Here is a 14,026-nt window from a genome sequence, read left to right as displayed (position 1 = left end):
CTACTGGGACATGAACCAGCAACCTCATTCACAAACGTCAGACAATGTTACCATGTACTGTTTTAACCACCACTCGTAGTGATCAATGTAATGTCTGTGTATGACCAATATGAACTCAATAGACCAGTCTGTGGTTCTGGGCATTTTGACATCTTTTTTAGTATCTTTTTTATATCTATTTGTATTTAATGAAACCAGAACACAAACTGTTGGAATAGTGACTCCTCAGCCTTTTGGTTTCATAAGATTACAGCTGCTGTACACCTTTACTTAAGGGTTTGATAATAATGACATTCAAGCAGCTGTCCCTTCAAGGTGTCAAATAATAATAATAATAATAATTTTAGTCTGCTGTCTCACTGCCAAAGCTGATCTTTTCTGTTCATGTGAAAGAATCAATTAGGAACTCTAAACAAGTAAGGGACTTAAGATCTTCTCCAGGCTGGATTGCACCAAGCATGGCCCCAATAAATCCTCCTGAGACCCAGACATTAATTTTTGTCCACTCTAGAGGACAAAAGTGTACCTCTCTTATAGAGGACGTTCTATGCTGTTACATGATTCCACAGGTTTGTGGGTGGGGCTTGGACAACCCCCTCAAAAGCTTAGAAATATTGTATATTCCATGACTTTTTGCCTTTTGGAGGCAAGGAATTTTGGATGGAAGGGCCCTCCACTACATTTGAATTTGTGTGTTAATGTGCAATGTGTGTAGATAGAGGTGCATAAGTATAGGTGTTCATGTTCAGGTGTATGTGTGTCTGTGTGGGGCTTACCTTTCACAGCAGTCAGGTAGGCCTTCATCTCCCTCTGGAGACGCGAGCCCTCAGTCTGTGGTGTGGAATTCAGAGACAGAGACAGAGAGAGAAGAGAGAGAGGGAACGTTGAGTAGGGATCCAAAATCACCTGGGACTGAAAACTCATTTAATTCATCGGCAACAGCAGCACTACCCAGAGACACAGACATAAATCCCCTTGAGAAATTAAATATGTACACCACCCATCAGTCCATCAACTAACAGGGGAGCTCATCTCAGACATTCAGCTGCTCTCTTGTGGAATCATTGATAAGCAGTCCATTAAACAGAGCCCTGGCATTCTTTACCATGGTGCTTTCCATCCATCCATCCATCCATCCATCCATCCATCCATCCATCCATCGTCAATAACCATTTACCCGTTGAGCGGCTACGGAGGTCCACAGACTATCTGTGAAACATAGGGTATGTGGTAGGGTGCACCCTGGACATAATGCCAGTGACACACACTAATTAACTCACACCACATACACACACTAAGAGCAATTTAGAATCACCAATCCACCAGAAACATGTCTTTGGACTGAGAGGAAACCAGAGCACCTGGAGGAAGCCCAGGCACCAGTGCTACCTGCTTTGCCACCTTTTTGTGACTTGTAAAGAAGACAAATGATTTATAAACAGAATGGATGGTTGAACATGGATAAGTAAATAATATCTCAAACTCACTGGATATCACAGCAGAACTGTGAAATGTAGAACAGTATAAATGATCATAAATTGACAGTCAACTTTTATCAACCACGTCTGAAATACATAGAGCAGTGTCATACCATCTAAAGAGAAGTTGCTCGGTTGCTCGTCTGTGTTACCAAGTTACTCTTATATAAGAATGGCAGAAATTGATTGGGAAAAAGCAGATTTTTTTTTTTTTACACGGCTGCTGCAAAATCAATGCTGTTAATCACACTGACAGTTCAAATTTTTTCTCCATTTGTGGAGCTCAAATTCTGGTCCAAACAGGTAGTCTATCCATTTATCACTGTTATGATAGAACAAAGCAGAAAAAGAAGCATGACACAACAAGGGGACGATGAAGCTCGCTCCTGAAAGTCACCGGTCGCACAGGCACTCGTCATGACGCAGAGTAAATAATCCGGTGGATGGACAAAATAATCCTTTTGTTTCTGCGGCTCTGCGATTCTGACTTTGGGTCAGCTTCCTGATGTTCTAGTGAAGCTGTGTGTGGTTCAACATCATCTTCATACAGAACTGATGACTCCAAGACACACAAAGACCAAGGGAGGGTGACCACCGCTGTCCAAGGTCCTGAAACATCAGCCTCACCATCCCGCAAACAGGACACACTTAGTTAATCCCTACCGAGGACCTAGACAGAACCAGGGCTCGAACCCACGGGGTGGACTGCAAAAACTGATGTATGGAATACCAGACTGGGCAGTTCTTTGGAGCAAAGAGGACAATATATAGAATCTACAAAGATCCAAGTGCTTAAAATACTTAAAATGAACAATTATTGTTCTGTAAACTTCATGGTAATTTTACCAACAATATGTATAACTTTTAACATGGGTACATTTTTTTAAATTATAATAACAGTATTAACAATAACAATCAGAATTAATAACATAATGATTATTATTATAATTATGATATCAGTATAATGATTCATAAATACTGTACAATAATATCATTAACACTGTTATTATAAAACATTGAATATTTTATCTAGATTTTTTTTCATTTTTTGAATATTGAGTTTTTGTCATTATTATTCAACTGAAACTGAAATTGTAAATTGGTTAAATACCCTTAAGCTGCCTCCTGCAGCTATAATAACCAAGTCCTTGTATCCTGGGACCGCAGCTTTCTTCTAGAAATGTCACTCTCGTCAAAACAGCACGAGCAAACTGTTTTGTAAAGAGCTCTTTCATATTCCCCTGTCACATCTCCAATTGCATCCCTACAGGCGGTATGTCACATGACCTTTCTCCCAGGGAAGCGTGTCAGACGGTCACATGATCAGTGCCGAACCCTGGTCGTGCACATGATCCTGGCAGCAGAACGGCCATGGGTTTGCATTGTTTCCAATGAGGGGAACAGCCGTCGCTCTCCTTCAAGGCACCACCTACTGAAGCAACCTGGAAACCCTCATCTCAACACACCCACACACTGCACAACAAGCGGGAGAGCGTGTCTATGCATATCATTAGACGCCTTCTCCTAATGCTGCTTAATCAAACGCTATAAATAAAATTTAAATTGAAACTGAATGTTTTTATGAGGTGAGTCACACGGTGATGGGTGGGATTCTGTGCTGCATCACTCAGACCTTCGATGGTAAAACAGAATGACTGACTTAAGCACATAAGACTGAACTCTGTGTTTCTGGCACAAGGTTCACAGCCATAGAAACCGACAATAATTCATTTACTGCGACACATTCAGTGGTCAGAGAGCAAGTGGCACAGAGGTTAGAGCTGCTACCTGATACTCAGATGACTCCGGTTTGAATGACAATTTCCAGCTGTAATACCCTTGATTAAGGTATTTAACCTGAGCTGAGACAGTAAGAATTATCCAGCTGTATAAATGGGTAAATAATTAAATAGCTCAGTGTACAAATTTAACATGGTAAGTCACCTAAGTAAATAATAGCAATAATGTTATTTTTGAAACAAACACAAAATGCTGTGGTGCTTAATATTTTTTTTTTTTTTTTTGCACTGAAGCAATTTCACTGAAGCAAGAATGAATTATGAATAATGGAGAATTAAAGCAGAACTGTAAGGGGAATGAGAACAGGGCTGTGTGAACCAGTGAAACGTTTCATCTCATTTTATGCCTTTTCGCTTATTTCCTGACGTCTGCACAGTTGTAAACTGGTTATCCCGAGAACATCGCTGACGTTAACTTTGTGTGTAACCGTCCCCAAAATCATTAACGAATGCAAATGAAGCAATATCACATCCCGCATCGCATTCATTCTCTACATGCTTCTCCAGTGCAGCTCTTATTTACAGAATGATGCACGAGCAAACAAGGTCTCTGGATACAATCCTTAGACTTTTCTGGGTTTTTTCCTAACAGGTGGAATTCCATGAAGTATGACATTAAGAAGAAATGCAATAAACCCCAAGGAGAATATTTGTATGTGTTTATAATTATTAATTTATGGATGTGTTTATTGCAGAGAGGACCATTAAAATCTATATCTTTCCAAACAGGCAGAATTTATCCCAAAAATTTCGGATTACAAGTGAAATCAAATTACGTCTCACCAGCTACCAATTTCTTTGATAAATAGTATCTTTGGGCACGTAACTTCAGTATACAAATTACGTTTTAAACAAACAGATTAAACTAGTTTAGCGGATGTGGAATATGTCAGCAACGCCGGATTTAGCACCAAAGGGTTTACAGTCGAAGGGAAATTAGAAGTCATCGGTCAGTAAGTAACCCAGGAAGTAATTCTCCATCACTCACATACAGGAAGTAATCCATCATCACTCAAACAGGAAGTAATCCAGGAAGTAATTTGCCATCACTCACATACAGGAAGTAATCCATCATCACTCAAACAGGAAGTAATCCAGGAAGTAATTTGCCAACACTCACATACAGGAAGTAATCCATCATCTGTCAAACAGGAAGTAATCCAGGAAGTATTTCTTTGTCACTCACATACAGGAAGTAATCACACACACAAGTTATTGCGCATGGGAAGCTGTCATATGTCATATCTCATCAACTACACAATTATCCTTCATCACTCATCAGTCAAAGCCGTGTTGGTGACCTGTTAGAGTAAACAGTAGGTGAGTTTTCTGTCCAAATCTAACTGATCTGAGTGAAAGTGGAGATCATGGCTGATACATCACATACCAGCCCAGGTTTCAGGCCCTTTTATCGAAGGCATCTTCACTGCAGTGTTGACGCATTCCGAAGCACCGAGCGCTCATGGTGCTGGATGTCAGGAAACTGGAATACGTATAAACAGGCCTTCCACATCTGTTTATCCTAACTGCAGGGGATCACAGTGAAAACGCTCTTCATCAATTGTAAAGGCACCTTACTCAAACATCAAGAATTGTAATGGCCATGCATATAGGTTCCACAGTCTAGAAGAATTGCAACAAGATGACCGTGTGTTCAATGGGTTCAGCTGTGCCCCCTAAATGTCACATGGCTGAGGCTGTGAAAGATGCTTCCAACAAGGGAAGGGATAGCAAATGAGACTAAAAAAAAAATAAGAAAAAGAGAGAATCCATCGCTTTGGGAACTATTAGAAACATACGGAAGTTCCCACTTCCTCCAAAAAAAAAAAAAAGTGTACAGAGGCACCTTTTTAAGGTAGTATCTATTGCTTTGATCACAGTCACCAATGGTCTGGTCAACATTCAGAGAGCCCTCAGTGTCATTGGTCCTGTTACATTTATTCATGTAGCTGATGCTTTTCTCTAAAGCAACTTACAACGTTAAGGTTACAGTTATTTATCCATTTAGACAGTAGGGTAATTTTACTGGAGCAATTTAGGGTAAGCACCTTACTGAAGGGTACTACAGCCAGAGGTGGGAATTGAACTAGTAACCTTTGGTTCTAACAGCAGTAGCGCTAACCACTACACTACCAGCTGCCTAATAGTTTCAGTGTAGCTACACACACCCACTAGACAGCAACCAATCAGGACGATTATGATTATATTTGCACTAAAAAGAAACAAACACATCTCCTGAGGAGGGTCATGGTGAGCCGGAGCCTAGCCCAGCAGCACAGGGTGTACGACTGGGGGGACCCACCCAGGAGGGGATGTCAGTTTGCTACAAGGCACCCCAAGCAGGACTCAAACCCCACACCCACCAGAGAGTAGGCACAGGCCAAACCCACTATGCCACCACACCGCCCTGAAAACAAATATTTCACATCAATTACTAAAAGTCTTCTTTTTGATTTTTTTATGGCTGAAGTACTTGTAATTCAAAGGTAAATAAAAATGAATAAATAAACATAATATACTTCCTGATTAATAGTTCCAAGAAGAGGCAACAAACTTATTTAGGTAATAATCCAGCTGCCTAATACATTCCATTCTATATGCAGAGATGAAGTGAGTTTAGGCATCTTTGTGTTACTGTGAGATACATTTATTATTATTGACCAATGTAGAGTGTTAGTTAAGATACACACACACACACACACACATTTTCAGAACCGCTTGTCCCATATGGGGTCACGGGGAACCAGAGCCTACCCGGTAACACAGGGCGTAAGGCCAGAGGGGGAGGGGACACACCCAGGACGGGACGCCAGTCCGTCGCAAGGCACCCCAAGCAGGACTTGAACCCCAGACCCACGGGAGAGTAGGACTGCAGTCCAACCCACTGCGCCACCGCACCCCGCCTAGTTAAGATACTTTTTTCCAAATAATTTAACCATTTATACAAAGTGTTTTCAGCAGTGGAAGCAGGGATTTAAATCCAAGTATTTTGATTACAAGGCAATGGCTCGAACCACTACGCTACCTACCTGCTGCCCCATATACATATAGCCACAAACTTTTTAATTTTGAATACTTGATAATCATAATGTATTTGTCTTTATCTGGGAGGGAAATGCTGTTGAGAGACACTAATGTTAAATCAACGAAAGGCTAATTACATGGGGAAACAGGGCTCCCTGCGTTCCAGGATATTTAGAGGAATTTGCTAAAAGCTCTTTGAGCTGACGTTCGGCCTTAGCTGGCAGTGCACAGTCCGCGATTGACACTGATTGTTCTAAACAGGAAAAGAGCCTAAATTACAGCAGAATCCAGAGCACGCTGGGTGTCGAAAAAGAATAAGCAAAACAAATCAAAATAAGTTCAAGGTCAGATCTTTAGCTATTGCTTTTCCTGCTTCAAGCCTGAAATTCTTTTAAATTTCCCCCTCTTTTCATCCCTTTTCAGGTGGATATTTACATCCTGAGTGGGGGCTCTTGCAAAATGCTGTCAGACTGATTACTGTAATGGTCTTAGAGCCTGAAGAGCTGAGCCAAGACACGTGGCACAACCTCTAATCGGGATCAGCACAGGCAATAGGGGAATGAGAGATTACACTGTTTTACCCTCTGTTTAACACGTGTGTTCCATGGGGAAGATGCCTTTGTAAACACTCCCCTCATTCACTCATATTTCAGTAGTTTTGAAAAGTGAAGTGTGGAGGAGATCGGGAATCGGTGGGTTGGTGAGGAGAAGGTTCAGACACACTGTTGAAACTCATTGCATTAAAACATCTGTCAGGAGAATCCAGAATTTTCCCTTCTATGAAAGAGTGGTCCTCTTTCTAGGAAACATTCTGGAAGTGGAGGGATTGGCATGAAATCATCCTGTTAATTGTGAATTCAACTATAATTATGAAGGTACATATGCCAGCATGGGTTTCCATCCATCCATCCATAACCATTTGCCCGTTGAGCGGCTGTGGAGGTCCACAGCCTATCTCTGAAGCATATGAGGTAGGGTGCACCCTGGACAGGATGCCAGTCCATTACAGGGCAATGATACACACTAATTAACTCACACCACGTACACACACTAAGGGCAATTTAGAGTCACTACTCTACCAGAAAGATGTCTTTGGACTCCATCTATCACTACACGTCCAGTGCAGGGTTGTGGTATTCTGGAGCCAGCCCCGGACACAGAAGGTGTGAGGCACCAGTTCATCACAGGGAAATCACAAAACTATTTGTAGTTACACACACTAAGGGCAATTTAGAATCACCAGTTTACCTAAAACATATGACTTTGGACTATGCAGGAAAACCAGAGCATCTAGAGGAAACCCACAGAAACATGTTGAGAACATGCAAACTTCACACAGACTGAACCAGATTCAAACCCACAGCCCAGGGCCTGTGAGGCACCATCTCTACCCGCTGTGCCACCTTGCATTTAGACATTGTGCACTTTAAAGCAGTGCTGCTGCACCTCCTGATTTACTAGGATACGTTTGGAAACCTTTCGCTTCCTCTTCCCTTTTGTCCCACTCGGCTTTATCACCCCCTTCTCTCGTGCTCTTTGTTCACCGATTACACCCGCTTCCCATTCTGTCATCAGCTTCCCGCTCTCCCTTCCGCCTACCTCCACCATTATTCTGTCTCCTCCCTCATCCCCCTTTCTCCTCCCCTTGGTTGCACTGGGCTCCCAGCCACCTGTCATGTTGGGAGCGCCTCGTCTCCGGTGCCAGTGCCGCAACCTCTTCCATCTGCATTTACGACTCTGGGAAAGTGGGATGATCTGCACGCTGCTCACATGAGCACCAGTAAACACACACTGCCAGGACTCTCATACTTCCCCCAGTTCACAATGCAGCAGTCTAAACCCCAGGGGTTGGGGAGCCATCCTGATCAGATCCTATGGATCGGCTCTGCATCCTAAGCTATGAAACCATTTTGCTGTTAGAGTGACTCATGTTTTCTTTGTCACTGAAACATGACAAGATGACTTGTAAATTTACTCTGCATTATTACTGCAAAGGAAGAAATCCCGGTAATCATTAGTCTCCCAGATGATGCTGTGCCTCCGGGAGCAGCGCTTCATGGGGGGCTGCTCTCAGAACAGCCGCCAGTCCCCGATCCGTCCCACACAAACAGCAAGGGAGTGCAAATTGATGTGCTGCAGAGACCGCTGCGTGCAGTGCAGAACGGCGCCACGCCTCACCTCTTGCCTCTTGAAGTTCTGAACGCATTGCTCAAACTGCTCATCTTTCGTCTCGTCGGCCTTTCCCAGCTTCTGCAGGACCTGAAAGAAACGAGGGAAGATCACGGTGAAAAACCATGGCCACGTGTTTCTTCATCAACGCCTCTTTGAGACAGATCTGTGACTGGATCACCACGCAAAAAATCGGATATTAACAGCAGAAGAGCTTCACTCTTCATCTAGAGCTGTACTCCACCCCTCCAGTCCTAATGTTGTCTTGTATGTCGTCTCGATGCTTTGTCTACATTCACATACGTTTCATTTACCCTATAACCTGAGGAGCACCAAACCTTAACTTCACCTCCATCAATTTCCAAGAGTCATCATCAGTGGAAGAATACAGTGAGGAATATGAAAGGAAACTTTTAGGTACCAGTGAACATGAACACTGTTGTGCCCTTTGAAGATATTATTAACCTCAAACAATTTAATTGTTATCTATATGAAATACAGTTAAAGTCTTGTACGCTAGGGCAGTACTCTTATGGGACAAAGTGGACAGAACAATTGATGCAGAGGAGCTGGGAAAACATGGTTTCCTGATGAAACTTGCTGACCGAACACTTTCGGGCAAATAAAATCTACTTTATGTTAACAAATTTATCTCCCATTTATTTCACACACACACACACATTTTCCGAACCGTTTGTCCCATACGGGGTAGCGGGGAACCGGAGCCTACCCGGCAACACAGGGCGTAAGGCCGGAGGGGGAGGGGACACACCCAGGATGGGACGCCAGTCCATCACAAGGCACCTCAAGTGGGGCTTGAACCCCAGACCCACTGGAGAGCAGGACCCGGTCCAACCCACTGCACCACCATGCCCCCCTCCCCATTTATTTCAATTAATTTAATTTTCATTACATTATCTTATCACTGTGACCTGGACAGTAAGTTACCCATCACTGGATGCCACTCACCACATCAGAGCCTGAGAAAAAACTGCCAAAAAGTGAACATTTTCAGTATCCCCAGGATACCCCTATTGCTTCTTCACCTTTTGCCATTTGCAATCTCCCTTTCTTTACATCCCTTTCTTAGAGGAAGAGTTAAACCTTTAATTGGTCACCCCAGACACCCTCACACACAAGGCCAAGACACGGAGAGTGAAGATTAAACCCTGATTATATATGAGAGTGAGAGAACAAATGTAACCGGTTGGAAACAATGGGCACCAGGTGAAGGGTGAATCAGGCCAATCCACTCTATTATTATCGTAAAGTACAGTAGGATAGCGGCTCTTCTCTTAGGCTGAGTCATACAACCTTCTTTTTCCATATTCTACAATTATTCATATAGTGTCATTTATACAAACACTGAAAATTTCACATAAAAGTTCTCCAGCTAGTTTACTTCAGATGATGGAAAAATGCTGCAAATCACAAAGATCACCATGGTCTCATTTCACTTATAATTTGAACGTCCTTATAATAAAAGCCCTTCAACATGTTCCCCTCTTGGGAAATAGTGCAAAATGTAGGTATGATTTTATATTAACAGATGGAAGACTGGAGCCTAATCTTTACCAAAATCATTGCACTGGTTTATTTTAAAAAAGGGAGGACAAATTGTCTGCAAAGCGTTAATGAGCTTCTCGAAAGAAAAAATAATTATTACTCATTATAACATTCCTTAAATTCACATTTGAAGGGGATTTTTCTAGAACTAATTTCTTTGAGAGCTTTTCCACTGTAAGAGATGCCATCTAATATGAGTCCCACCAGCTCTGAATACCAAACACACAATAAATAATAATTAATCAAGAGTGAAGGCAGCAACAATGTAATATGGATGAAAAAAGACAGATAAGTAATCGGCGCGAACAGTTTGAGCGCGTTGCCTCCAAAATGTCAGGAAATGCAGTTCAGAACCCGCTTCTGTAACCGTTCTGTAGTTATTTTAATTTTTCTCATTTTTTCACTGAAAATTGTTTGTTTGTCTTGAGCACAATGTTAGATGCTAAGGATGAGGGTGAGGGAAATTGACAGGAAGCAAGGAAAGGAGAAGGACTGTGATGGTAGAAACCCTGGGTCAAAAGGGATCCCTTTGGGGGAGGAGAGAGGGGTAGATACGCCCCGGCACAAAACACTTTTAGTTACCTTCGCCTTGTGCTTTAATGGTCCAACGTATCGCGCCGCCATCCTGAATGATTCGGCCGGATGCAGCTGCAGGCCCTACGTTACATCTGCGAGACCATTTCTCTTTCTCTAGCGCTGTGGAGATCACCAAACATCTACAAGTCCCGCAGAAGTGATCAGTCTGCGGTGTCCGTGATGCCGGACTGGAAACACGAGGGTGCAGGCAGCGCAGCCGATCGATAAAGCGCATGTCATGCAGCCGCACGTCATGGGAGGACGAGGGGAGTCGGAAAGTGCCATCGGTTCATTACCAGAGCATGCAATCAATCTCTCAGCTTCCTGGCTGCTAACAATAGCGTCTCCACGGCAACGGCTACAGGACACACTCCAGCACCACAGGAATAAAATCAGAGGCAGGAGGGCACCGCTGCTATAAGGAAAGGTGCCATTGATAAGACTGCATGTGGCAAACTTGCGACTCCCGTTTCTTCTTTTTAGAATATGAGCAATGCTGGTCGGAAAGGTCATATCACCCTGAAGCCCAGCTGTTTGCTTTTGTCCACTCCAGAGGACATACTGTATATTTATAAGTGTCCCTCCAAAACGATACATGCTATAATGCTGGGTCCTAATACACCTTGTAGGAGACATTCTATGCTTTTCAATGACACCGCGCATTTGGAAGTGGACATCAAACTGCGTTTAAACCCCAGAAATATGTCCAAAAACTTTTTTGCTGGGTCTCAAATGGATATAAATGTGGTCTACATAATCAAACTCAAAATCAAAATGTCAAGATGGCATTATGGTAGCTGAGGACCCATATATTAACCATATATTTCTTGTGACGTTTGTCTTACCCCATGCAGCACAACACTGATGAATTATACCTGCTCCATAAAGATTTTCTCTGAATCTATTGTAATTTATGGGCACCAAAACTTGACATAATAAATATATGTTGTATACAAGTATAAAATCTAAATTCTATGTATCATATGCAAATCATTATTTAATGAGTAAATATTTAATTATTGATCCCCGTGAGATATTTTGTTTTTAAATAGGACTTTGGCTCTTCACTATGACCAAGAAAAAAAATCTCATGTCGCAGCACCCAGGTTCAGCTCACTAGGCGTTCATGTCACGCCGAAATGGCCACATTAGTTGATGTTCTGCATCAAGCGAAAGTTAATTGGAGACATGAAAACGCCAGTTAAATGTACCGTAGTATCACCTGATTCAATTACGCACATTAGATTTCTTTTTTCCCAACTTCCGCGTGACTGTGAACGAGGACAAGGTGTTACTCGGCCACCTGCCGCTAACGGAAGCCTCCCTGCAGTTCTGGTCAAGTTGATGTTGCTGTTGGTAACCTGTCAGCCTTCAGGGAGATGACTCCGATGGCTCTCTGAGATGAGTCCGGCAGTGTAGGAGCACATCAGAGCTCCTCCAGGGGCAACAAGGGCTCCTTTGCACTGTGGGCTGGATGGGTATCTAGACCATAAGAGGAGAGAGTGACCCCTGGCTGACCTCTTCATACACCCCCAAGGTGGCATCCGGTGGCTTGTCTCTCACATGTGTATGAAATACATCACTACTATTGATCTATTTGTGGTGGATGTTCAAACTGATCATATGGCTACTGGCAAATTGTGTGTGTGTGGGCAGTGCTACAGTGAATGCCTAATAAATACCTCGCTAGATTCCATAGTATCTGCTGTAGGTCCTGAATGTTGAATCCGTCAAATTAACCAGAACTCGACCCCTTTTAAAATGATTTTTTTTCTACTGTTAAATTTGCCTTTGCAACATAATTAGGGATATGACCTTGTTTTGACAAACTCTCAGCCTTATTTTGAATAACCGCAACTATCCGAAGAACTAAAAATATCATAGATGCAACATTTTTTTTCTTCTTAGCAGGAAATTTCACTCCGGTTTCACCCTTGCGGGTTACAACACTGTGTCCTGAGCGTGAAAAAGCAGATTACCGCCAGCAGCCAGAACGCCTGCCATCTGAGGTGGCAGTTTGCTGCAGCAAGTGGGGGGGGGGAACCCTGGTAAGCCTGCAGATCTGAGTGGGAGCAGCACACCCCCCCACCCGAGTCCTTGCTGTTATAGTCAGCAGCGTTACTGTTTAGTCAAACAGACGGCAGCACCATTTTTCAGTTAGAACTCAACAGGGATTCTTCTCCTGAGGAGGGAAGTGATGCAGTAATTAAAGAATTTAATTGGTGATTGACAGGTTACATGATAATAATAATATTAATAATAATAATACAAAATATTATTGAATGATAATTATTATATAATTGTTATTAATGATTAAATAGTAATGAATGTGAATAAGTAATTCATATTATTATTATTATTATTATTATTATTATTATTATTGTTATTATTATTATTATAAATCTGCAGCCTTTGGATCTGAAGATTGCCAGTTTGAAGCTCACCTACTGCTATAGTACCCTTGAGCAAGGTACTTACCTTTAATTGGTTAAATAAATTTACCCAGTTGCATAAATGAGTATATAGTTGTAAGTATATTGGAATTATAAGCTGCTTTTGAGAAAATCACCAGATAAATTAATTAATGTAAATATTGTTGTTGTTGTTTATTAAGCAAATACCTTTCTCTAAGACAACTTGGGTGACAAATGTGTGTTTGCATGTAAGGAGGTGAAAGGCTGGACTTGGTCAAAGTTGTTTTACCTCTGATTGTGGCTCCATGAACAGTATATATGCAGGTGACTCCAATGAATGTGTAAGGATGTAATGAAACATAATAAAGAAACAGCATTATTCCATTTGACCCTTGACTGTCAGCCGTTCATCGCGAACAAAGCAGTGCAGCACTACTGGATGGTTCAGTCCTGCTGTTCAGTGAAATCAAAACTCATCTACTAAACAAACAGTAGAAAAAAAATGAATTGTGTTCAATGAAATAAAGCAATAAGGCAAACAAGTGTAGAGATTAAGCAAAAATTGACCAAGCAACATCGGTTTGGACGGATCATTACATGTTTAATGAACTCTGATAAATCTGATTAAGACTGAATGACATCTGTCTGGGGAAGCAATATGTTCTGTTAGGAAATAAGTGCAGCATTTTAACCCAAGGCACTGAAACTGTCAAACAAAGGTATCCAACAAGGAGAAAGGATGGCATCTAATAAAGTCTCTACACAGGGGTTTTGGATCATTTATATCTGGTATTACACTACTCTCTTTTCCAAAGCAACATATAGCATCAAGCAATTATTTATTCATTTAAATAACTGGGTAACTTGCAACAAAGCAATTCAGGGTAACTACCTCGCTCAGGGTACACACACATTTTCAGAACCGCTTGTCCCATACGGGGTCACGGGGAACCGGAGCCTACCCGGTAACACAGGGCGTAAGGCCGGAGGGGGAGGGGAC

General features: G+C 42.1%; 1 protein-coding gene across 5 annotated transcripts in view; it reads right to left on the bottom strand.

The window, feature by feature from the left end:
- Positions 1 to 14,026, bottom strand: part of amph (amphiphysin) — a 68,919-nt gene that overhangs the window by 42,892 nt on the left and 12,001 nt on the right. For all 5 annotated transcript variants that reach the window (XM_018757916.2, XM_029253701.1, XM_029253702.1 and 2 more), the window contains exons 2-3: positions 8,480 to 8,560; positions 777 to 831 (exon numbers count right to left, since the gene is read on the bottom strand). In XM_018757916.2, coding sequence (XP_018613432.2) covers positions 777 to 831; positions 8,480 to 8,560 — 136 coding nt within the window. The remainder of the gene's footprint in view (positions 1 to 776; positions 832 to 8,479; positions 8,561 to 14,026) is intronic.

This window comes from Scleropages formosus, chromosome 7, assembly GCF_900964775.1.
Source record: "Scleropages formosus chromosome 7, fSclFor1.1, whole genome shotgun sequence".
In the NCBI taxonomy this organism is placed as follows: domain Eukaryota; kingdom Metazoa; phylum Chordata; class Actinopteri; order Osteoglossiformes; family Osteoglossidae; genus Scleropages; species Scleropages formosus.
The sequence above is the reverse complement of the archived record's forward strand: the minus strand, read 5'-3'. Positions and strand labels throughout refer to the sequence as shown.